The 27621-nt window shown below is 41.3% G+C and overlaps 1 protein-coding gene across 1 annotated transcript; it reads right to left on the reverse strand.

Moving 5' to 3' along the window:
* Nucleotides 1-17116: 17116 nt before the first annotated feature.
* LOC114281127 (tubby-like F-box protein 5) lies at nucleotides 17117-23846 on the reverse strand. The gene is given in 5 exon segments (XM_082868929.1): nucleotides 17117-17367; nucleotides 22414-22782; nucleotides 22951-23169; nucleotides 23275-23310; nucleotides 23312-23846. Coding segments are annotated over 5 exon segments (1098 nt in total). The 5' UTR covers nucleotides 23755-23846; the 3' UTR covers nucleotides 17117-17336.
* Nucleotides 23847-27621: the final 3775 nt, after the last annotated feature.

Raw genomic sequence — 27621 nt, forward strand, 5'->3', positions numbered from 1 at the left:
ATTTGTGAAAAGTTTATTGGAATAGATGAAAAATATTATAATCAGTTTGAAAACAATAAAAAGAATGTATAAATTTGTGAAAAAAGTTTACTGTTTTTATTTTTATGTTTTGTGCCTTGAGGACACTAGTTAGCAAATCAAGAAAAGAAAAGAAAAAATTATATATATATATATATAAAGCAACAAAAATAGTACTACAACAAACATATCTTGTAATTAGATTAGAGGTTGAGCTTGGAGCTGAATGGAAGCTCTCTTGAAGCTGAAGATATGTCCTGCTTCCACTGTTGGCAATCCAGAGGAGACTAATGATGTGTTTGGTTGGGAGATTCGGTAAGGAATTTAGAAAGGGAAAAAGAAAAGAAAAAGATAAGTGAAATGCGAATCAAATATACTTACATTTCACCTAATTTCACACTATGTTACCAAAAAACGCTAATACCCTAACAAATTACATATTGGTACGCACGATCCAAAATATGGTACACTTCCGTTCCATAACGGTAAATTTAGCGATCTAAAACGATCCCCAAAGTTTTTCCAATAAATTTTCTTAAATGTTTCCTTAGGAGGAAAAAAAATCAAATATAATGAATTAAAATCTAAAGTAAGTTAAGTTTTGACAAGACAAAACATAAAAAATGAGTCATAATACTCATAGAAATGTTTTGCTACATGAAACTAAATTTTATTAGATGCCTAATAATTAAAAGAAAATTACTCTAAAGTACCTTAAATTCGCAAGTATATTATATATACAAGTCTACTCCTATTGTATCACATTTTAGAGCATATAGCGCACCATATTCCTGTTCCCGTTTCTCATATTAGAATGAACCACATTCCAGGTAACATAAGTTTCACACACCTTTTTCCCTTTCCCTTTCCCTTTCTAAATCACTCCCTAAATCTCTCAACCAAACACAGCTGAAAAGAATATCTTGATTCTTGCCTCCATTGCTTGCTTGTCAAAATGCATTTTAGGGTGTTCTTTTCATTCCTGGTAAGTTGCTTCTTTAGGTGGACATGATGTGTAAAATAGCTTTAATCACCCACAAGTTGCTTCAAGAGTTTCATGTATAATTTGGAAAGCAATGGGCAAAGGGAGGGGAACCTGTTCTTAAACAAAGATAAATTCACATTAACATATGCTTGGAATGCCTATTGGAGCGGAAAAGTACATACAGATTCCTCATTGTTACCAAGTTCAATACACTACTAGACATCAACGTTCAAGAATTGGAATGCAAAAGCAGAAAATAGAAATCCAAAGCGGATTGAAACAAGATGCTAGACCTGCCAGTGAGGGAAAGTTTGAGTAATGGAATCCCACGTCTCAAAACCGGCAGAAGTCCCTGGGAGGCAACGAATCAACCAGTGAATATAAGAAGACAAACAATGTAAGTGTCCTGAAAACATTCCAAGGTATCAAACAAAACCTATTTATATGCACTTCTTGTCAAATGTTGGATATCATTATCAAAGCACAACCAGTCATCATTTTCTGTATTATCTATGGCCAAAAAGAAGATCTTTGGCATTCCGATCCCTTGGCTACCAGCAACACCAGGCCCTCGCCCACCACAACTCCCTACTGCTAAAACCGAAATCCAAATCCAGACTGCTACCACAAATCCTACTCATAGTCCACCTTCTATGGTTCCAGGGTTAAGCCCAACATAGGCCAGACAAGCTCAAGCATCATCAAGAACTGAGTCTCAATCGCCTTTACCATCAAGTGCAACGACTCAATCCTAAGTCACTTCTCAACCAGAATCACCATCTCATGCAGCAACACAATCTGAGCATGCCTCTCAACCCCCATCACCAGCACATGCAGCAACAGAATTCCAAGCTTCCACTCAACCCTTGTCACCATCTCATGTAACCTTTCAACCATGGGCTATGTCACGACCCCATTCCGTCCCTAGTAGAATGGTGCCATGATGGCCAGTAATTCACAATTACCCAAGGCCAACTTGCAAGGTTTCACACATAACAGAGTATACATATGGGGCTTACAAATGCGGAAGCAATAGATTCAAAGCTAAGTAGTTCATAAGAGCAGTGCATAAGTTAAATGGAATGGCATACATCTTTACATAACTTTAATACAATAAAATGAAGTACAAAAATACATCTTGACCAAAAGGCTTCTCAGCTATCAAATACAAAATACAATGAAATACAACTAAGAAGCATAATCTTCAATATGCTGCAAAAGTGCAAAATCCAAAACAAGTGGCAAGTACATCTAGGCTTCACCACCGTCCTGCTCGTCACCTACATATATATATAGAGAGGGGTGAGCTTGGATACTCAGTGAATGGTATAAATAATAAAGGGGTTTACATGAATGATATCCGAAATCTTTATCAAATCAAGGCACATCACATCTTGTACAAAATCCAAGGGCAATTCAAGTTTATCTAACAAATCTTTCAAGTCTCAACAATTAAAGTCTTTCAAGGCTTTCAAGTTCCAAGGGATGACATTAACAAAGGTTGTGCTACAAATGCTTATAGTCCCCTAGCACGTACGAACTTTTCAAGGTTGTGCTACAAATGCTTATAGTCCCTTAGCACGTACGGACTTTCAAAGATTGTGCTACAAATGCTTATAGTCCCTTAGCACGTACGGACTTCCAAAGATTGTGCTACAAATGCCTATAGTCCCTTAGGACGTACGTACTTCCAAAGATTGTGCTACAAATGCTTATAGTCCCTTAGCACGTACGGACTTTCAAAGATTGTGCTACAAATGCTTATAGTCCCTTAGCACGTACGGACTTCCAAAGATTGTGCTACAAATGCTTATAGTCCCTTAGCACGTACGGACTTCCAAAGATTGTCAAAACCAAAGTTAATACTTGATACACAAAATAGGGATAGTCATTCATGCTTAACAAATACTTTTCCAAAACAAGCAAGGCAAAACTTTATCAAAACTTAATAACATAACTTTATTAAAAATACCACTCACATAGTTCTTCAAACGTCGGGGTCAAGGCAAGTCCAAGTCCTACAAACACATGGCAAAGTCTATTGAATGCACTTCTCAAAACAAATCTTGCATGCATGCGAATGACCTCGGCATTCTTCAAAAACTAAATCAAATCGAAACAAAACACAGTTTCTTATCTCGGGAAAACATGCTGGGCACTAACCAGGTCTTGGCCGAGGTCCCACACCTCCTCGCCGAGGTGTGTTCCAGAGGGCCACATTCAAGGAAACGAAGTTGGGAAAATCTGGGTTTCCCTCTGCTGATGAACATGAAGAACATGAAAAATATGAATGCTCAATCACAACCTGTTATCACAAAGTCTGGGATTTTCATGCTACGAGTTCGAAAACATGGACCTGGGTACCCATACTAGAAGATCTTGCGAAAACAAACACAAAAACATGGTTCTCAATGCAAACTTTCGAATCAAACAAGACATTTCTCCAAGAACACATGGATAACACTTTCTCTTTCTAAACCCAAACTTTGAATCAATGCATGGCATGCAGGAAAGATTCAATCGTGCAATGCAGCTAGATGATTAATAAGAATAACAAGGGTAGATTAAGATTCTAACCTCAAAACTCAAATCCAACGGTTCAAGCTCTAAAGATCAAGCTTGCAATCTACTCTCTCTCTCTAAAACTCTTCCTTCTTCTCCTAGAGCTTCTCTCTCCTCAAGAACAAAGATATAAAACAAATGATACACTTCTAGATCTGTCGGCTGACTTAACACCCAGCTGGGACACGTGGCATTAGCTGGTTGGCTCTTTTCAAAAAGGTGACTAAGTGAAAAGACAAGACTATGACAAAGTGTGTTCAACAAGTTAGGCAGTAAGGGTACTCCGACAAGTAATGACATCGGCTAACAACAAGACTTCGGCAAGCAAGGGACAATGACCTCGGCTAGAGAGGACAACACTTGGCCTAGCTGTGCCACACCTCAGCCTAGATATGCCATACCTCGGTCTAGATCGTACCAATCTAGGAGCAAGATCACTTGGGTTCAGGGGTAGCATCTCGGCCTAGATAATACACATCTCGGCCTTGGTGATGAACACCTCGGCCTAGATAGTGACATCTCGGTCAACATGCCAGGTGAAGGTCAACCAAAGAAATTTCCAAGATGTAAGAGGTTCAAAGGTGACCTAGGCTCAGGATGACTTTGACTAATCTCACACCAAGCAAGATGCAAAGCATGCTGTAACACTTAAGCAAAACAAAGGCAAGATTGGAAATGCAAGCTTAACAAGACAGAATCATACAAATGCATGCAAGAGTGGTTGGGACAGTGTGAGGGTCATCACATCCTACCCCCCTTCAAGAAGTTTGGTCCCCAAACTTGAGTTACCTTGATTCGAGAATAACTCTGGATATCGGACTTTCATTTCTTCTTCCATCTCCCATGTAGCATCCCTACCGTAATGCTCTTTCCATTCAATTTTCACCATCGGTATTGCCTTGTTTCTCAATTGCCTCACTTGTCTATCGATAATATGCATCGGCTTTTCTTCATAGCTTAAGTCTTCGTCAACCACAATCCCAAAATGATCAATCACGTGCAGTGGATCCCGAACATACTTCCTCAACATCAAAATATGGAACACATTGTGGACTTGACTTAACCTCGGCGGCAAAGCAAATCTGTAGGCAACCGGGTTAATTTTCTCAAGGATTTCAAACGGCCCAATGTAACGGGGTGCCAATTTACCCTTCTTCTCAGATCTTGAAACTCCTTTCATCGGCGAAATCTTCAGGAATACATGATCCCCAACTTCAAATTCCAACTCTCTTCTTCTCTGATCGGCATAACTCTTTTGCCAACCCTGAGTAGTTTTGATCCTTCGTCGAATGAGCTTAATCTTCTCGGTTGTCCTTTGAACTAGATTGGGGCCGATCAAAGCTGTATCTCCTACCTCGCTCCAACATATCGGCGATCTGCACTTTCTTCCATACAAGGCTTCATACGGCGCCATGCCAATGCTGGCTTGATAACTGTTGTTGTAAGCGAACTCTACTAATGGCAAATGCACTTCCCAACTTCCCTTGAAGTCCAATACACATAGTCTAAGCATATCTTCAAGTGTCTAGATTGTTCTCTCTATTTGACCATCGATCTAAGGATGAAAAGTCGTACTAAACTTCAATTCGGTCCCCAAAGCCCTTTGTAAACTCTGCCAAAATCTAGAAACAAACTTTGAATCTCGGTCTGACACAATGGACATCGGCACACCATGAAGCCTAACAATCTCATTCATATACAACACAGCAAGTCGTTCAGCATTAAACGAAGCCTTAACAGGCACGAAATGTGCTGACTTAGTTAATTTGTCAATTATAACCCAGATCGAATCCATCCCTTTCTGTGTCTTCGGCAAACCAATCACAAAGTCCATGGAGATGTATTCCCATTTCCACTCAGGAATCGGCAAAGGTTGGAGAAGTCCTGCTGGCCTCTGATGTTCTGCCTTCATTTGTTGACAATATAAACACTGGGACACGAACTCGGCTATCTCTTTTTTCATATTTGGCCACGAAAAAGTCTGTTTTACGTCTTGATACATCTTGGTGTTCCCTGGGTGAACTTCAAATCTAGATTCATGAGAGTCTTGCAAAATCTTTCCTTTCAACTCTGGGATGTCGACCACGCACAATCTTCTTTCAAACTTAAGCACTCCATTCTCAAGGGTGTAACCTGACCTCGGCCTGGTGATAATCTCGTCGGCTACCTTCTTTAGGAATTCATCCTCCATTTGCCTTGCCTTTACTTCCCCAATAGTAGTCGGCTCCACTGCAATCACGGCTAGGCATGCCAAACTTCCCGCTGACTTTCTACTCAATGCGTCGGCTACCGAGTTTGCTTTACCTGGGTGATACTGAATCTGCATGTCGTAATCCTTCAATAATTCAAGCCATCTTCTCTGCCTCAAATTTAGTTCCTTTTGAGTGAACAAGTACTTCAAACTCTTGTGATCTGTAAAAACTTGGCAAGAGGCTCCATACAAGTAATGACGCCAAATCTTCAAAGCAAACACCACGGCTGCTAGCTCTAGATCATGGGTTGGATAGTTCTTTTCATGAAGTTTCAACTGACGAGATGCATATGCTATGACTTTGCCCCCTTACATTAATACACAACCCAAATCCTTATGTGAAGCATCACTGAAAATCTGGAATTCCTCATTACCTGATAGGAGTACAAGAACTGGTGCCGTAACTAACCTCGTCTTCAACTCTTGGAAGGCTAATTCTCTATCATCGGTCCATTCATATGCTGTTCCCTTCTTAGTTAGTTGTGTTAATGGTACTGCAATCCTTGAGAAGTCCTTCACAAACTTTCTGTAATAACCTGCCAAGCCCAAAAAACTACGAACCTCGGACACGTTGGTCGGCGTCGGCCAATTCACAATGGCTTCGATCTTACTGGGATCAACTGATATACCCTCTTTATTAATCACATGCCCTAAAAATGAGATGCTGAAAAGCCAAAACTCGCACTTGCTTAACTTGGCGTACAACTTCTTGTCTCTCAAGATTTGCAGGGCAAGTCTCAGATGATTCTCGTGCTCAATTGTACTCTTGGAATAGATCAATATGTCGTCAATAAAAACAACTACGAACTCATCTAGATACGGCTTAAAGACTCTGTTCATCAAGTCCATGAATGCTGCAGGAGCATTGGTCACTCTGAAAGGCATTACCAAAAATTCGTAGTGGCCATACCTTGTCCGAAAAGCAGTCTTCTCAATATCCTCGACTTTAACTTTCAGCTGATGGTAGCCCAACCTAAGGTCAATCTTGGAAAAGACTCGTGCTTTTTGTAGTTGATCAAGCAAATCATCAATCCTAGGCAATGGGTACTTGTTCTTAATGGTTACCTTATTAAGTTCTCTGTAATCGATGTAAAGGCGAAGTGTGCCATCCTTTTTCTTAACAAATAGAACGGGTGCTCCCCATGGTGAAGTGCTCGGCCTAATGAATCCTTTATCCAACAATTCTTGTAATTGCAGTTTCAGTTCCCTAAGTTCAACTGGGGGCATCCTATAGGGTGTTTTGGAGATAGGCTGCGTTCCCGACATGATGTCCACAGTAAACTCTATTTCTCTATCGACTAAGTGGCCAGGCAACTCATTTGGGAAGACATCGGGGAATCCCTTAACAACTGGTATGTTGGCTAACTCAACACTTCCATTCAAATCACTTAGTATACTGCACAAATAACCCTGACACCCTTTTTGGATCAACTTATAGGCTTTCATGGATGAGATTACGTAAGGTGGAGGTACTACTCCCTTACCCTAGAAAATGACCTCGGCTTGGTTTGGGGTTTTCAAAGTGACGCTCTTAGTAACACAATTAATGGATGCATGATTCGCTACTAACCAATCTATTCCCAATATGACATCGAAGTGAGTCATGCTTAATGGCATCAAATCAACTAATAATTCTACACCCTCAATCACCATAACACACGCCCTATATATGGATGCAACAATTTTTGTTCCCCCAGATGGAGTAGATACAGATAGCACATAATCAAGGGGCTCTAGTGGTCTGTTCAACTTCTCGGCAAATTTAACAGATACAAATGAATGTGTAGAGCCCGAATCAATCAAGATGTATGCAACTTGAGAGCAAATTGAGAGTGTACCTGACACTACCATTTCAGCATTCTGGGTGTCTCCTGGCACTACAGCAAAAACTCTGCCCTGTCTCATCTGTGTTCTTCCGACGTTGCTTCCGTGTGCAGAACTCGAGGTGCTCCCATTTTTCTTACCATCATCAGTCCTTGCCTTCAGACAGTCTTTCACGCGGTGACCTATCTCGCCACATTTAAAGCAGGCCCCTGTCGCCCAACGACAAACCTCGAGATGCGGCTTCCCACAACTTGCACACGCCGGCTTAGTATTATCATCCCGATTTGAGTTGCTGGAGCTGCCCACGTTCGCCTTCTTCTTGGCATTAAACGACATCCGACGACTTTCATAGTTCTGTCTCTTCCTCTGACTCTCTCCTGAATTTTGATATCGGTTTAGGTTAGCTTCCGCCAAAATGGCCTTGTCTAACACCTCGGCATAAGTCGGCATATTGAGCATGTTGACTCGATCCTGTATCGGTCCACGCAGTCCACTTTCAAACTTCTTGGCTTTCCTATATTCATCACTGACCATATGAGGCGCGTATCTCGCCAATTCGGTGAAAGCACGGTCGTATTCTGCCACTGTCCTGTTGCCATGCGTCAGAGCTTGAAACTCTGTGGTCATGCGATCTCGAACGCTAAGTGGAAAATGCTTGTTGTAAAACAGTTCCAAAAATCTGGCCCAAGTTAAACCAAGATTAGCTTCCCGGATCATCATCCACCACCTTCGAGCGTCGTCGTCTAATGTGTACGCTGCCAATGTCACCTTCTGAGCGTCGGTGCTGGGGAAGATCTCGAACAACTTCTCCATTTCCAAAACCCACGCCTCGGCCTTTATCGGCTCTATACCCCTTGAGAATCTCGGCGGTTTCATCTTCTTGAACTCCCTAATCAAGGCGACCATGCCGTCCCCATACAAGGTTGGCTGCGGAGGCACTTGAGGCACTGGAGGAGGTGGAGGCGGAACTGCATGTCGGCCATTCGTCTGCTCGGCCTGGGTAGATGTAGCACTAGCATTCTGTTGCCTCATTTGTCTCAACTCACGGGTTAAACCTTCAACCAGTCTTTCTAGTCTGTCTAGTCTATCCTCTGATTGATCTCGGCCAACTAGTGGTCTACCTCTCCTCATGATGCTATGAGTATGCAAAATGCAACTTTAAAACAAACTGGACCACGAATCATGTATACAAATACCAAATGGTCATGCCGAGATGATGCACACCTTGTCAAATAGCAAGCAATATGATGCGATCCTAACATTTTTCTAAGGGAAATCCTATGCTCTTTAGGACTCAAGTGTATGAATAACGTACTATAAGAAACTTGTGCTCTGATACCAATCTGTCACGACCCCATTCCGCCCCTAGTAGAATGGTGCCATGATGGCTAGTAATTCACAATTACCCAAGGCCAACTTGCAAGGTTTCACACGCAACAGAGTATACATATGGGGCTTACAAATGCGGAAGCAATAGATTCAAAGCTAAGTAGTCCATAAGAGCAGTACATACGTTAAATGGAATGGCATACATCTTTACATAACTTTAATACAACAAAATGAAGTACAAAAATACATCTTGACCAAAAGGCTTCTCAGCCATCAAATACAAAATACAATGAAATACAACTAAGAAGCATAATCTTCAAGATGCTGCAAAAGTGCAAAATCCAAAACAAGTGGCAAGTACATCTAGGCGTCACCACCGTCCTGCTCGTCACCTACACATATATAGAGAGAAGGGTGAGCTTGGATACTCAGTGAATGGTATAAATAATGCTTATAGTCCCTTAGCACGTACGGACTTTCAAGGTTGTGCTACAAATGCTTATAGTCCCTTAGCACGTACGGACTTTCAAAGATTGTGCTACAAATGCTTATAGTCCCTTAGCACGTACGGACTTCCAAAGATTGTGCTACAAATGCCTATAGTCCCTTAGGACGTACGTACTTCCAAAGATTGTGCTACAAATGCTTATAGTCCCTTAGCACGTACGGACTTTCAAAGATTGTGCTACAAATGCTTATAGTCCCTTAGCACGTACGGACTTCCAAAGATTGTGCTACAAATGCTTATAGTCCCTTAGCACGTACGGACTTCCAAAGATTGTCAAAACCAAAGTTAATACTTGATACACAAAATAGGGATAGTCATTCATGCTTAACAAATACTTTTCCAAAACAAGCAAGGCAAAACTTTATCAAAACTTAATAACATAACTTTATTAAAAATACCACTCACATAGTTCTTCAAACGTCGGGGTCAAGGCAAGTCCAAGTCCTACAAACACATGGCAAAGTCTATTGAATGCACTTCTCAAAACAAATCTTGCATGCATGCGAATGACCTCGGCATTCTTCAAAAACTAAATCAAATCGAAACAAAACACAGTTTCTTATCTCGGGAAAACATGCTGGGCACTAACCAGGTCTTGGCCGAGGTCCCACACCTCCTCGCCGAGGTGTGTTCTCGAGGGCCACATGCAAGGAAATGAAGTTGGGAAAATCTGGGTTTCCCTCTGCTGATGAATATGAAGAACATGAGCATGAAGAACATGAAAAATATGAATGCTCAATCACAACCTGTTATCACAAAGTCTGGGATTTTTATGCTACGAGTTCGAAAACATGGACCTAGGTACCCATACTAGAAGATCTTGCAAAAACGAACACAAAAACATGGTTCTCAATGCAAACTTTCGGATCAAAGAACACATGTATAACACTTTCTCTTTCTAAACCCAAACTTTGAACCAATGCATGGCATGCAGGACAGATTCACTCATACAATGCAGCTAGATGATCAATAAGAATAACAAGGGTAGATTAAGATTCTAACCTCAAAACTGAAATCTAACGGTTCAAACTCTAAAGATCAAGCTTGCAATCTACTCTCTCTCTCTAAAACTCTTCCTTCTTCTCCTAGAGCTTCTCCCTCCTCAAGAACAAAGATATAAACAAATGATACACTTCTAGATCTGCCGGCTGACTTAACACCCAGCTGGGACACGCGGCATCGGCTGGTTGGCTCTTTTCAAAAAGGTGACTGAGTGAAAAGACAAAACTATGACAAAGTGTGTTCAACAAGCTAGGCGGTAAGGGTACTCCGACAAGTAATGACATCGGCTAACAACAAGACTTCGGCAAGCAAGGGACAATGACCTCGGCTAGAAAGGACAACACTTGGCCTAGCTGTGCCACACCTCGGCCTAGATGTGCCATACCTCGGTCTAGATCGTACCAATCCAGGAGCAAGATCACTTGCGTTCAAGGGTAGCATCTCGGCCTAGATAATACATATCTCGGCCTTGGTGATGAACACCTCGGCCTAGATAGTGACATCTCGGTCAACATGCCAGGTGAAGGTCAACCAAAGAAATTTCCAAGATGTAAGAGGTTCAAAGGTGACCTAGGCTCAGGATGACTTCGGCTAATCTCACACCAAGCAAGATGCAAAGCATGCTGTAACACTTAAGCAAAACAAAGGCAAGATTGGAATGCAAGCTTAACAAGACAGAATCATACAAATGCATGCAAGAGTGGTTGGGACAGTGTGAGTGTCATCACAGGCTACCCCTCAGCCCTCATCATTGGCTCATATGGCTTCTGAGACTCAACCATCATTACAAGAAGCACAGCCTAAATCCCTACCCACATTGCTGCCTCAGCTTGCAGTTCAGACATCCTCACTGCCTTCTTTGCCATCTCTCACATCCACTCAAGCACAATTAATAGAAGGAGCAGTGACACAACCACCACTTTCACCAGAAAAATTACAACACACAATTCAAAAGGACACTCAACCTCCTTCCAGTTCCACTGAGCCTCCGCTGCTTCTCTATCAAGAAAAAGAACAAAAGCTGGCAAGGTCTCAAATAGAGTCACAAGAGTTGCATCCAAAGGAAGAAATGACATCTGAGAATGTTCTGATCTCCCACAACCACACACCAAATCAAACAACCTTTCATCCCGAAGCATCAGTCCCTGCAGTTGTGATAGATGATAAAGAAGAACAAAAGCCAGCAAGGTCTCAGCCAGAGTCACAAGAGTTGCATACAAAGGAAGGACAGACATCTGATAATGTTCTGAACTCCCACAACCACACACTAGGTCAAACACAAATGCTAAAACAGCCTTCAAATGCATCACCCCTTGTAGCTATGAGGGATGGAGAAGAAGAACAAAATCTAGCAAGGTCTGAACCGGAGTCACAGGCAAATGAAGAAAGGACACCTGATAATGTTTTCAACTCCCAAAACTACGCACCAAATCAAACAAACACTGATCCCAATGGGATGCCAAAACAAACTTCAGAAGCATCAGCTCCTACAGTTGTGAGAGATGGAAAAGAAGAACAAAATTCAGTAAGGTCTCAGCCAGAGTCACAAGAGTGGCATCCAAAGGAAGAAAGGACATCTGATAATGTTCTAAACTCACATAACCAAGAACCAAGTCAAACAACCATTCAACCTAATGGGACGCCAAAACAACCTTCAGAAGCATCAATTCCCTTAGTTGCGAGAGATGGAGAAGAACAACAAAAGACCGCAAAATCTCAGCCAGAGTCACGAGAGTTGTATCCAAAGGAAGAAAGGAAATCTGATAATGTTCAAACAACCATTCATCCCATGCCAAAAGAGCCTTCAGGAGCATCAGTCCCCACAGCTGCGAGAGATGCAGAAGAAAAACAAAAACCCGCAAAGTCTTAACTAGAGTTACAAGAGTTGCATCCAAAGGAAGAAAGGACATCTGGTAATGTTTTCAACTCTCAGAACCACGCACCAGGTCCAACAACCATTCATCCCAATTGGATGCCAAAACAGCCTTTAGAAGCATCAGTCCCTGCAGCTTTGAGAGATGGAGAAGAAGAAAAAAGCCCACAAAGTATCAACCGGAGTCACAAGAATCGCAACCAAAGGAAGAAAGGACATCTAAGAATGTTCTGAACTCCCAGAACCACGCATCAAGTCAAATGATCGTTCAGCCTAATGAGATGCCAAAACAGTTTTCAGAAGCATCATTCACTCCAGCAGCAGCTGCACCAACTTCTACAGCAACTCTGGAGACAATTGGCCCAACCCAGAAATCAGATTCTTCTCCTGTTAGTCCTGAACCTAAAGCCCTCCAAGAATCAGATGCAAAATCAGAAGAGATTAGTGAATCTTGCCATGAGCCCACCATATCCAATGGAAAACGAGCCCCCCTGCTCAAACAGATTAGGGGTGACATTTCAAAGTTTGTTCATAAGATAGCTACTCAACACCCAAAGTTTCCAATGGAAAAGAAACCAGTTACTGTCATAACCCTAGCTGGTGAAAATAGAGGAGCATCCATGCAACTAGGTGCTGAGTCCACAGAAAAAGAAGGGGCAATCCACATCCACGTAGGATATATGATCAACCCATATGAGAACACTGAAGTTACCTCTGATGGAGAAGAAGGTTTAGAAGATTCAAGCACTGAAGAAGATCGGGCAGAAAAAGCATGTATAAATGGAAATGTACAGGGTATCAATAACTCTATCCTGTTACACAGTTCCATTACCGAAGAGAATCCTGGTCAATCCAGTCAGGAACATTGAAGTCAGCACTGATGGATGGGGAAGCTTCATGGGAAGAAGGTTAAATGCGAATACAAACAGAAATATACAAGGTATCCGTAACTGTATTCTGTTAAACAGAACCATTACTGAAAGGAATCTTTATGTACATCATGTTTTCTCTCGCAACCTGACAAAACCTGTCTAGGCAACTAAAAGAATACCCACAAGGCTGAATTCAGTGTTACACCTGCACAGAAGCTTACTTACAAGCCCACATTCAGAAGAAGATGCTTGAGAGGCCTTTTATGGAACCATGTGACTCGAGCCCAGATAACCCTGCAAAGACTCAATGTCATTGTTGCCACTACGTCTGCAAGGAGAAAAGTAAAGTTAGTGACATGAGTACTGTAATACATGACACTAGTATGCCAACAGATATTAAATATTTGTGTAAATAACAAGAACAATTGTACAATTAATTCATAGTACGGATGCTACATATATGTCATCAAAAAATTATGATTTTACGGTATCTTACTGCTGCAAATCATTTGACATTTGTGAATGAAGACATACACTGTAATACAATTTGCATTTGAAGCGGCCAACCCTCCCCGACTAGCACGATATTATTATCCGCTTTGGAGTTAGGTGAAAACAAACAGTTAACCTCTCACGGCTTTAAAAGACCTCATAATAGTCTAAGAGCGTTAGTCCACTTATGTAGTAGAGATGTGATCTCTCAAAGAGCGATGTGGGATAGTTCACCCATAACTTCCCAGTGGACTAGCTGCCTAAGCAGGGAGTTCCCACAGACGGCGCCAAATGAAGCGGCTAACCCTCCCAGACTAGCACGATATTGTCCTCTTTGGAGTTAGGCGAAAACCAACAACTCACCCCTCACGGCTTTAAAAAGCCTCATACTAGTCTAAGGGTGTTAGTCCACTTATGTAGTGGAGCTATGATCTCTCATAGAGAGATGTGGAATAGTGCACCCACAACAGTCAATATCAAATATAAACCAAACCTTAAGTCCCATCAAATAGGATTGGCTACTTGAATCCTTCTTCTCTACTCGACTCTATCCAAAGCTATTTCATTAGTCAAGTCAAATTAAGGAGGCTCATATCTCTATTTACTAAACTAACCCACATCAATTTAGATCTACCCCTTCCCCTAACATTTCCATCTATCGTCACTATATCGCATCTCTTCACCACTGTCTCTGTTGGATTCCGTTGTATATGACCAAACCATCTCAATCAATTCTCTCTCAACTTATCTTCTATCGGTACTACTTCTACCCATTCTCAAATATACTCATTCTTAATTATATCTTTTGTAGTCTTGCCACACATCTATCTTAGCATCCTCATCTCAGCAACACTCATCTTATCTACATGTTGTTTCTTAGTTTCCCAACATTCCGACCCATACAACATCGCTAGTCTAATACTTGTTCTATAGAACTTCCCTTTTAGTCAATATCAAATATACTAGCGCAAAATCCCTTTGTGACTAAAAGACTGAATTCCTTCAAAATTGCACATGAAAAAAGTGTTGCAGTTACAAACTCTAGAGAAATGTTGCATAATTGTCATTCTGCAAATTAAACAGATTTGCAAATTAAAATACATTATATGGCTCACTGCCATTACAAAAATTGATGCCTGCACTTAAAAGGCACTGATAGAAAAGGATAAAAACTAAAAACGAGCTCCTTTGAAGAAAATATATAGAACCATCTTATACAAAAGTAAAGCATGAGCATGGCACACAATCGGAATTTGATAATAAGGCTATTCACAAACCGATTTGGTGTCAAAGCTACTTAAACAGATTGCATGTCACACCCCAAACTCGCCCCTAAAAGTCCGGGCATGACCCATACAGAAACGGACACTTAACCTGATATACATATCATATGGGGCCTGAACGGAAGCATTTAATATAATAAAATAACACAGAAAAGCATCCATTGAGCTAAACCTAACATGCCAGGATCACATCCGTGAGAGTCATTTATTTTTAGACATACCCAAACACATACATGACCGCATAAACAAACATTGGTATAGAAAGGGTCATAGACATACATTTTAACCTTAGGTAAATAATTAAAGTGCAAGCCAAAATCTTAACAAAACTTGACATAAATGCATAGACTTGGTCTGGGAGCCTGGGCATATTGAAGTTGACAACTGAAGGGTTAAGACGGACTCCCAAAGTGATTACCTACAGAACAGACATAATATAAAGTGAGCGAAGCTCAGTGAATAATAGTACATAAACGATTCAATGCTCAACTTGAATTATAATACATATCAATGCATACATAAATAATGAGGCAAAAAGTTAATTGATTCTGTATTAATTCTTGAACGGCCTAAGGCCTAGTCTTGAAACATATTGACTTGAAACATAATATCTTGAAACATAATGGCTTTAAGCCCTTGAACAAAGTGGCGATAGCCCTTGAACATATTTAGCATTAAACTTTTAAACATGTTGGCATATAGCCCTTGTACATATGGCATGAAGCCCTTGAACATATGGCATGAAGCCCTTGAACATATGTGTATGAATTCAAGAGGTGTCTCACACGGACTCTAGAGGTGACTCACATCGTAGCACTTAGTTCCGTGTAGCACTTTGTTTCATTTTATAATAACTTATACGGAATGGCCATAGGCCTCATAACTTGCACATATGTATGGACTTAAGAGGTGGCTCATGTACGGATTCTAGAGGTGACTTGCATTGCAGCACTTAGTTCCGTACAGCACTTTGTTCCATACCGAAAGTACAGAATGGCCTCTGGCCTCATAGATCATATAGAATGGCCATAGGCCCAGATTGGCTATAAGCCTCATTCATATATGTATGGACTCAAGAGGTGGCTCACATGGACTCTAGAGGTGGCTTACAATGTAGCACTTAGTTCCAAGTAACACTTTGTTCCAGACCAACCATACATATCATGTCAGGTCATAAACGGAAACAAATTCATACGTATGCATTATGCTTAACTCATAAACAAAAATCAGAATTCAAACTTAATTATACCTGGCACTTCAATAGTGCTAACAAGTCAATATAAAGCATTCTTGTTCCTCGGTACTAAGAACTTGTAATATCCTTGAACTTATAACATACGTGAACTTGTAACAGACTTAAACTTATAACATACATAAACTTGTAACAGACTTAAACTTGTAAACTTGTAACATACGTAAACTTGCATATACTTGAAAACATATATAACCTTGTACCATACTTGAACTTGTAACATGCGTATACTTGTAACATACTTGAACTTGTAACATACTTGAAAACATGCTTGAACTTGTAACATACTTGAAAACATACTTGAAAACATACTTGAACTTGTAACATACTTGAAAACACGGTATTATTACCCCCGGGTAAGGGTCGTGTGCTACGGATGTCATGAATACCTTACATATATGGCCAACTGTTCATTACTTCAACACGTAACATATTAGAACATAGAACATTTCTTGTTATATCATGTCATTACAGTACACTTAACAAAGACAGAACAGGTTACATCATAATGTGGGTTACATGACAAGGTCATTGATATTTAATTCTGTCTTTGGGTTGAGCCATCCGTAAGTCAATCCGTTGTTTATCATAATACTTAGCAGGTATTAACGTATAAAACAATCCGTGGTCTTAGCTAATTATTCATTAAGAAATAGCGTAGTTCACTTGATCTATTAAGAGCATATAGAAGCATACACCTTTGTTTGCTCGTTCATATATGTTACCATATTTGACTTGTACTTAGCAGAGTACTACTGGTAGCCGTTACATCATTCACATGAGTTAACTTAAGTTTAACAGGACGTTCATTACCAATGAGAGATAAGCACATTTACAAATTGAATGATTTCAGAGATACGTGAATACCATGATTCCATAGTGCTTATGCATTCCCTTGGTTCGTCATGAATCACTATAGATATCTTGCACATAATGTTAGTATTCTTTGTCAACAATAATAAAATGTATTGCGCAATAATGCCTTTAGATTTTCCAATCAACATACTTGCAAGAAATAGAATGTTAACAATAAGAATCATTAACGATCATTGAATGTACGACTACCGTACTACTACTCACAGTGTTCAGACGCTTGGTCCACCTCTGTAGCTGACCCTACACAATTCATAATACACAGAGAAATCGGGTCACATATAATTATTCTGTTCTTAACTTGTTTAATTTTCTTTATACTATAGACGTGCCCGCGTGGGGCCTCTCTACAGTTCGGACTCAATTTGATGTCACGGTTCTTAATCTGAACCAAAGAGTCCAAATCTGGCAAATCGTTTTGAGAAAACAGATTTTTAGAAAAAGAAGTGCCAAACATGGACTGCTTTGCCAGATACAGAGTCGCCACCTAAATATTTTTTATGGGGGAATTTAGGAAACCCTGACTCAGTGCCGAAGGCCACATGTCCGTCATCACCAGAGTTGCCTCGGCTCGGGAGCTAGGGTACGATTGGGGAAAGTCAGCTATGAGCACCCCCTCTCGCCCGATCCGAAGATTGGCCTCTACTAACCGTGATATCTATTTTTGAAAACGTTATGTGTTCTTATTCCATTTATTAGCCTAGAATTACTACGTTATGCGCGCAGCAAATAAGTATAGACTAGATTGCCTAATTTGGGAAAAAGCATTGCATATCCATTTGTTTTGGAAAACGTTTTGGAATTTGCTACTCGCAAGTAGGCTAAAAAAAAAACATGGATTTCAATGAGTTATTCCAACTCGGGCAACCCAACCTTCACCCACAGGCATCCAAACAGTTTATCACATAAGCATCTAGCCACATGGTAATCATACTATCATGGCAACACCCATACACATGCGAGGATGCTAAAACATAAATACTTACATCGTACTCCGTACCAAAACAATAAACTAGTTAGTAATCATGTGTGATCCTAGTTTATGTTAAAGTGGCTAATGCAACACATATAGAATGCGATTAAGATAGGCTCGGCTAATCTATAATGACATGTGAAATGCTACAACTAATCACGTATTCAATTTGGAATCGAAGTACAAATGCAGTTAGAGTGATGTGCCGAGCCTGGTGCATGCAAGGCAAATGCATGAATGCACGCATGCATAGCATAAGGTATGCTGATTTAAAATATGCCCTAGTCTACCATCATAAGCAGGTAAATAAAAGGGGAGAAAGACGTGGGGTTGGAAGACATACACACACTCACGCACGCTTATTACATAATTGCCCTCACTCGGAGGGTCCAAATAAATATTACAGTCCGAATAATAAACGCATTAATTATTACAGAACTTCTAATTAATTAACAGAATGAACGCGAAAAGAAAGGTGGCCACAGCCCCCCCCCCCGCATCGGGATGCCCGAATGATGCGTGCTCGAAACCCGGCTCGCCTAGAAAGTCCGTACCATACCACTACCGCCTCTGTTTGCACTGCCCTGTCTCTCTGAAAATTGCCAAAGTCCTGGGACAGGTTCCTTGCATGCTTCAGAATACCACCGACTGGAGGAAATGCCCACCGGCCAAATGTAATTTCCATCGGCAGCTGATGGAGTTAACGGCCATTCACCAATGGCCGGTCGGCATTAGATGCTGCCGGTCGGCAGAAACTTCCTGCAGAAGACAATTTTGACAGCAACAGAGGACAGACAGTATATGGCATGGGATTTCAGGCACATGTGAGCATGGTCATGTTTCCCATCATGCTTTGAACTCAGGAAAGCATGGCCCTCGATTCTCAAGCCACCAATTGTGCATGATAGCCTAAGTGATCAAGCTTGCCATTTGATGTAAAGATGCATGCAACACACAAATGAGAACCAAGACCCCATCATGTTTAAGTCAAGGGCCCCGGTGACCGAGAGTTAATACGCGTTACATCACTTATAGTATGAATGCTCCTTAACTCTCACACTTGGTTTGACACCCCAAACCAAGTAATGCAATGCATGTTATGCAAACATGACTCAAAAATGCAACATGAGATTTAAGATGCAAGGCATGCCAAATGCTATGTAACTACCATGGCAAGTATGCAATGTTAGGTATGCAAGATGCAAATGCAATGCAAACATAGATGGTTTAAGCAATAGGATCATCATGTTACAACACCCTATGAAGCAATTATGCAACAAACATGAGACAAGCATGCAAGGGTGGCCTTAAACCATAAAGGGGCAGACCTTAATCCACCCCAAAACAGTGGCCAAAAGTGCCCAAAATGGTGGACAAACACTCATGCCAACATGCAAGCCAATGGTCCTAAGGCTAAAGCACAAAAAGGGAACACTTTACTTCCACTAACATGACCATTCATGGCATGAATTAAACAAGCAAAAACAGAAACTTAGCATGCAAAAATGGACTCCAAAACCCACTAATATGGTAGCTTAAGTGGCTCCGATGAGATGCATGCACCAAGACTCATGTTTAGGCATAAAAGGGCACATCCTCAAAGCATGAAAGAGGTCACATATGCAAACATACAAACATGATTTATGGGCTGAAATACGATCCTAAATGATGCCAAATCATGAGGATGGTCATAGCTACGCATGCTAGAGGTCAATATGCTCAAAGCTTACAAGCCAAAACACAAAGAGATGACACCAAACAAGGCAAGCATGACTGAAATAGATGGTCAACAGGCCTTAAACATGGTAAAGTAAGGCCAATACCTTCATGAAATTAGGCTAACACATGCAAGAATCATGACCTAAGCATGAGATGCATTTCTAGGCCAAATAGAGGAATGTAAAGCAAGTATATTAAGCATGCAAAAGGGCACAAATCCGACCAAAAACAGAGGTTACATGTGACCTAAAAACACCCAAAAATCTCTGAAAAAGGCCAAAATCAAACAAGCATGTACGTTACCCTTTTAAGTCAAAAGGCAAGGAAATGAGGCAATGAAGGGAGAGGGGTGTCCCTCCCCTATACAAGACTTCAAACCACCTTTCTTACCACTGAAAATCCACTGGTTTTCAGTGGTGAGAAGACTAGAACACTCAAGCAAACAAGGCCTCACAAAGGAAGCACCAAAAGGGCCAAATAAGGCCTAAGAGGGTGAGTTTGAACTCAAACCACAAAACAACCTTAATGAAAGTTCTTAAGCATGAAAATATAAGCCTTTTTTATGTTATGCACAAAGCCTAAATCAGCAAGCAAGATAGGTAAAAAACTAGTGCAAGTTTGGGGAATCTAAAGCAAAGTGATTACCCTTGAAGAACCTTTGAAGAACAGATGATCCAGCCACCTTCTATTGACCAAAACCAGCCCAAAACCTCAACAAACAACCTTCAAAGTGCCTCAAAGTCGAAGCAAGGTGTGTTAGTGTGTGTGTTAGTGCAAAACTAAGGTAGAAATACACTTTAAGGCCACCAAACACACACAAAGGAGGAGAGGGGGGGGAAATATAGAGAGAGAGTGTATGTATATGTATGAGCTCTGGTTTTCTCTTCAAACTTGCTAACCAAGAACAAGGAGAAGAGCTCTCCTCTTATAGAAGCCCCTCTTGCAAAGCTTACACAACAAGCTTGCTTAGAGGGAAATCCCTCCATACACGTGTATGGAGGGGAACAGAGTTGGTGCCAGCTATCACAGCTGGCACAAAATATCTAGATAAAGTAGATGAACAGTAGTCGGCTGCTCAAAATTGCCATTTTGACAAAAATGAGTGCCGACCGGCAACAAACAGTGCCGACCGGCAACAGAGATTGCCGATGGCAACAAAACACCAGCCGGTGGCCTCTGGCCATGGCCGGTGATGTGTGGGGATGCCTCACAAGGCATTCCCTGCCCCTCCAAGGCAAAACACAAGTGTTTGGTGCAAAACCAATCACTAAACAGTCGAGTTAGAAGATCCTGAGGCAAGGCGCGTAGCCGAGACCTCCGGGAACTCCAAACGAACACAAACATGGATGATCACCGGGTGTTCAAACGGTGACGTCCAAGTCTTGAGGACGGTCAAAAATGGGGTGTCTACATATACCAATTACACATCAATTTGCAATTCAACATAATTCAAACTAAATCCTTGAACCCCATTTCAACATTCCACAACTAAGTTCATGTCATCCATATTCTTAATAAATTATTTCCCCAATTTTTCCTTTACATTAAAGCATGAATTACAATATTCATAACAAAGTTCATTCGCAAATTTTAAACATAATTTTCAAACATTTCCAAATTCCAATTAAACTTGTACATATATAATTCAATATCTCAATTTCATTATTCTACTTTCAATTTGGGCCAAATCATTGGTTATCATCATTAATCAACCTAGGGTTTCAAGAAAATATTGAAATTTCAAGACAAATTCAAACTTATTAACCCATTACTTTTTTATTCCCATTTTTCCATTGATTAAACACCTAGGATTCATAGTTCACCATTTAAACCCATCAATTTAACTCCCAAGATTCCATACCTCAAGAATCAAGCAAGCTTGATGAGATTCCTCCAAAATTTCGAAATCCAATCGGCAAAAAATGTTGATCTTCTCTTGTTCTCCATCCTTGATGCAACAACCATGGTGGATTGTTGATAAAAGTGGAGGAAATCAAGGTTTTGGGGGCTAGGGTTTCAGACATGGAGGAGGGGAAAAGAAGAGAGGAAAAGAAAATGTAAGAAATGGTCCAAAAATCACGTTTTTGAGCTGCTGTCCCACACAGTCCCGCACGTGCGCCGCTATCCCTGCACGTGCGGACCTGCTTCCAGCACAGATGTGAAAACTTTAAACGGGTATAACTCTCTCATCCGGACTTCGTTTTAGGTCATTCTTGTGGTCAAATTGAAGCCCTGGAGATAAGCTTTCCAATGGTTCTAACCTCACATCCAAATTCAAAGTGTGGAAAAAGAAAAAGGCAAAAGAGTGCCGGCTGATCGTAGACGAATTATTCGAATTAAAGTTTTTGGTCCAATCTTACTTTACCATCATATTACCACCTCAAGCAACACCCCAAAATAAAATGAGGTTCCAAACATACCAATAAAAATGTCAAAAACGAACCCACGTGTCTCCTTATTCAACAGATATGAATTCATAGTCATAAGGTTCACTTACTTAAACTTAATTCCACGTGACATTTCATAATAAGCATATAAATACGCATAATGAGGGACTGAAAATATATCGGGAACACATGCGAGGGTTGGGTTATTACATTGCAAAGGCTTGGAAGGCAGAGAAAGGGTAACGATAATCCATGGTAAAAATGTCTTTTTCTATCTTTCCAAACTGTAGCATTACTTTCTCTTGTTCAGCGGCTGGAACATTTTGGCATGGCTCAATAGCTGCCACCAGCTGAAAGTTCTTAACAGAGGCGACTGTGACACGTCCTTTGAAATTAAGGCACCAACACTGCAACTGCCCATGCCATCTAGGAGCTTTGTTTTTCAAAATCAGTGGATCTCTTGTGTCATGAACTGGCTCAAGTGGCTCGGTAAGACTATTTGAGCCAAATTTAACAAGGTTTTTCCCTTTAGAAACTGATAAAGGAGAGCATTGCTCATTAATGTTGTATTTGGTCGGGAGATTTGGAGAGGGATTTGGAAAGGGAAAGGGAAAAGGTGTGTGAAACTAGGTGAAATGTAGGTGTATTTTATTTACATTTCACCTAATTTTTCTCTTTCCTTTTCCAAATCCCTCCTCAAATCCCTCAACCAAGCACAGCGTAAGGAAATTCCCAAATGTTGCTACAGTTGGGGCAATGCCCCCTCCCTGAACTGCAGAGGTGGGGATTGAGTTCATGGTGCACAACATTCTCCTTGGTCCTTTGGTTCGAAGAACATTGAGCTCATAAGATATGGTAGCCACGTTGTAATTGCATTTTCGATGTGACCGACCATTGGATCGGATTGCATGGTCACACGGACGCTGGCTATCATAAATAGAGAACTTGGAACCAAGAAAGTTCGACCTATTAAAAAATAAATATAAAAAAAAAAAAAAGAATTTGCCCATTAATTAAATGAAAAATGATTCAAATGATGCGAAGATCAGAAAAATAGATTTGGGAAGCAACCTCAATTTCCCAATATATGCATGATTAGATTGAGAGAGGTGAGAGTTTTTTCGGTTCTACTTCGTGTCTGCTCTGTATAGAACCGAAAAAGAAGGGTGAGAGTTTTTTTTTTTTTTCAACCTGTTTCAGTGAGATGGGGAAAGTAATCAACCCACATTGCTCCGGAGTTCTTACAACCTCTTTTGTTGTCTCCCTCCAAGACCTGCAAACTGAAGCACAAGCAACCACATCTCTCCTAGCGGGCCACATGGTCTGGGTAGCTTCTAGCCGCTGAATTATATCAAGGAGCAACTCAGAAGGAAAATTCTCCCAACTGTTCCTTTCAACCAATTCAAGTGGAGATGATGAAATTTCAGGGTCTATATGTGATCTTCCATGACCATGCAAACACTTCTTCTCAGATGTCCTTCTCAACTTATTCTTAGAACCCTCTCGCATCTCCGTTAGCTCCCGAAACATGCGTTTAAATGACATTATCATTGAAAAATTGTTTTTCCCCTCAATGTATTTCAGCTAAACACGTCGTAATTTGAATTGAATCAACACATAATATGACAGATCTAATTGGAGAGAAATTTGAACACACATTTAAATTAGGGCAAATTACATATATCTCTTGAGGTTTGGCTAAATTACAAATATCCCTGAGATTTGAGAAATTATAAATTTCCCCTAAATGCTATATTTGCATAACAAATTATGGGACAATTTGTTATGAAATATAAACCTCAGGGGATAAATTGTTATGAAAATACAAACCTCAGGGGGCGGGATGTAAGTTCTGAAACTTCAAGAAGGTATCTGTAATTTAACCAAATCTCGAGAGAGGTATATGTAATTTGCCCTTTAAATTATTGAATGAATTCGCAATGTAACAGTGGCTAATTCTTTGCCTGCTCTTACCTTATAGATTAAGGCTTTATGTCTACAAAAAAAGAAAGAACCGCTCGATCGATATGTTGACTTCCTCAATTATTGCTGAAAATTTAAATCAGTTCTATCAATTACGGAATATTTTGACTAATACTACCATTTATCATTTAGGAAAAAGAACAAACATGCTACCAAAATGCACACAATGCGAAGAACATCTTGTGAAGATGTTATAATAGAAATTAACTTTGAATCGATTATGGATGCGATAAAAATGCATAAAAATAAATAACAATCAACATCCATATAAAACTCATGATTGCCTTCTCGTCTATTTCATCATTCAAAACAAGAAAATGAATCATCATAAATTTTGAATTTTAGTGAGAATGTTTGAATCTAAAACAAAAGTTCACATATTTTTCGAGTATATCTCAAAAAAATAAAAACACGAATAATGCTAAAAAAACACAGAGAAATTGGTATGCCGGTGGTCAGACGATTCGTCGGAGATCAGAAGAAAATGTCAAGAAATTTGCCAGAAATCTTCAAGGATTTTCAGATCCAATGCGTAACAGTGAAACGAAACCTCGCACGTTCCACTGTCTCCGAAGAACATAACAGAAGAAAACAAAGCAATCAAAGATCAAAATGCGAGAAGATTGAAGCGCCAATTGTTGAATGGCGAAATAGCCGAAGAAAAAACTACGAAAAATTTGAAATCCGAGTCGGAATTAAACAATTCTTAATTTTTTTAACCACTTCCAATGTCTCCGAGAAAACAAAAAGGGTTTCTAGATCAGAGAGTGTTAATGTACACCTCCTACACCACTAAAACCTACCACTACACACCTCCACTACTCCTCACCCACTCCACCTACCACCTCCACTATACCTACTACCACCACCCACTCTACACCTACTACTCCCAAAACCTCTCTATATATAGGACTTGTAATATACAGATACAAATAACAATACAACAATCTTGTAATCAACACTCAATCAATAATATACATCAATTTATTTTACATGGTATCAGAGCTAGGTTAAGAACCTAATATTTTCGCTTCACCGGCGGGCGGCAGCCTCGCCTTGGCCGCCCGCCGGACCTCTCATCTTCCAACTATTTCTGCATGCCGGATTTTCATCCATCAAAACCAACACCACCTCGCTGCCGTCATCCACTTCTCCACCACCACCTGCAGCTTCATCTCCGCCGCTGACATCTCTCTCTCTCTCTCTCCTCCAATCTCTTCAAACACCGAGTCAACTCGACCAACTCACCAGAACTCAACCCGACCAAATTGACTAATCACAAGTCTGGCTACGCCATGCTGCCTCGCCTCAAACACACCGTCACCATCAGCTCCGCCGCGCCGGTAATCGGAGATGACGATCTCCTGAGGCAGATCCTCCTACGGCTACCAGCAAAGCCTCTCCTCCAACTATCAATCCTCCTCGGCCTTCTTGCCCATCGCGGCAGCCACCGCCGCCGACCTCGGCCAAGTTCCGGCTACGCCATGAGGTGACTTGAACATGATACTGTGTATAAAGAAAATTGTGGTGGTGCACCAAGGGGGCGACTTAGGGAGTGCGCCATGAGGTGACTTGAACATGATACTGTTCAAGTCACCTCATGGCGCACTCCCTAAGTCGCCCCCTTGGTGCACCACCACAATTTTCTACACCGGTCCGACATGACCCCATAAACTGTCTTCTACAACGGTCTGACACGACCACACAGTGTCTGCTACAACGGTCCGACATGACCCCGTAAACTGTCCCGACATTGATTCCGGTCAGCTTCTACAACGGTCCGACATGACCCCGTAAACTGTCCTGCTACATCGGTCCGACATGACCCCGTAAACTGTCTGCTACATCGGTCCGACATGACCCCATAAACTGTCTTCTACACCGGTCCGACATGACCCCGTAAACTGTCCCGACATTGATCCCGGTCAGCTGTCAGCTTTTACAACGGTCCGACATGACCCCGTAAACTGTCTTCTACATCGGTCTGACACGACCACACAGTGTCTGCTACATCAGGTCCGACATGACCCCGTAAACTGTCTTCTACAACGGTCCGACATGACCCCGTAAACTGTCCTGCTACAACGGTCCGACATGACCCCGTAAACTGTCTTCTACATCGGTCTGACACGACCACACAGTGTCTGCTACAACGGTCCGACATGACCCCATAAACTGTCTGCTACATCGGTCTGACACGACCATACCGTGTCTCCTATCCTGTTTTATTTATCAGTTTATTTTTCTGTTTTGTGACTCTCTCCAAACTCAAGGAGGATAGGCACTAGCCAACTTGAGTTTGGAGAGAGTCACAAAACAGAAAAATAAACTGATAAATAAAACAGGATAGGAGACACGGTATGGTCGTGTCAGACCGATGTAGCAGACAGTTTATGGGGTCATGTCGGACCGTTGTAGCAGACACTGTGTGGTCGTGTCAGACCGTTGTAGAAGACAGTTTATGGGGTCATGTCGGACCGGTGTAGAAAATTGTGGTGGTGCACCAAGGGGGCGACTTAGGGAGTGCACCAAGGGGGCGACTAAGCCTAACCCACTAACCTAACCCACTACATCCACCCCACTAAACCTAACACACTTACCATCTCCACTACCACCCACCACCTCCACTACCATCCACTACCACCACTCACTTACCTCACACCTCTCCTATATAATAGCTTGTAACATACAAATCAATACACAACAATCTTGTATAACATCAATACAATCAATAATAATACATCAGTTATTTTACACCTCCAAAAAAAAAAAAAAATTTTTTTGAGAGAGTCACAAAACAGAAAAAGAAACTGATAAATAAAACAGGATAGGAGACACGGTATGGTCGTGTCAGACCGATGTAGCAGACAGTTTATGGGGTCATGTCGGACCGTTGTAGCAGACACTGTGTGGTCGTGTCAGACCGATGTAGAAGACAGTTTACGGGGTCATGTCGGACCGTTGTAGCAGGACAGTTTACGGGGTCATGTCGGACCGTTGTAGAAGACAGTTTACGGGGTCATGTCAGACCTGATGTAGCAGACACTGTGTGGTCGTGTCAGACCGATGTAGAAGACAGTTTACGGGGTCATGTCGGACCGTTGTAAAAGCTGACAGCTGACCGGGATCAATGTCGGGACAGTTTACGGGGTCATGTCGGACCGGTGTAGAAGACAGTTTATGGGGTCATGTCGGACCGATGTAGCAGACAGTTTACGGGGTCATGTCGGACCGATGTAGCAGGACAGTTTACGGGGTCATGTCGGACCGTTGTAGAAGCTGACCGGAATCAATGTCGGGACAGTTTACGGGGTCATGTCGGACCGTTGTAGCAGACACTGTGTGGTCGTGTCAGACCGTTGTAGAAGACAGTTTATGGGGTCATGTCGGACCGGTGTAGAAAATTGTGGTGGTGCACCAAGGGGGCGACTTAGG

Source organism: Camellia sinensis, chromosome 5 (assembly GCF_055761805.1).
Source record: "Camellia sinensis isolate YWXY chromosome 5, ASM5576180v1, whole genome shotgun sequence".
NCBI classification, from domain to species: domain Eukaryota; kingdom Viridiplantae; phylum Streptophyta; class Magnoliopsida; order Ericales; family Theaceae; genus Camellia; species Camellia sinensis.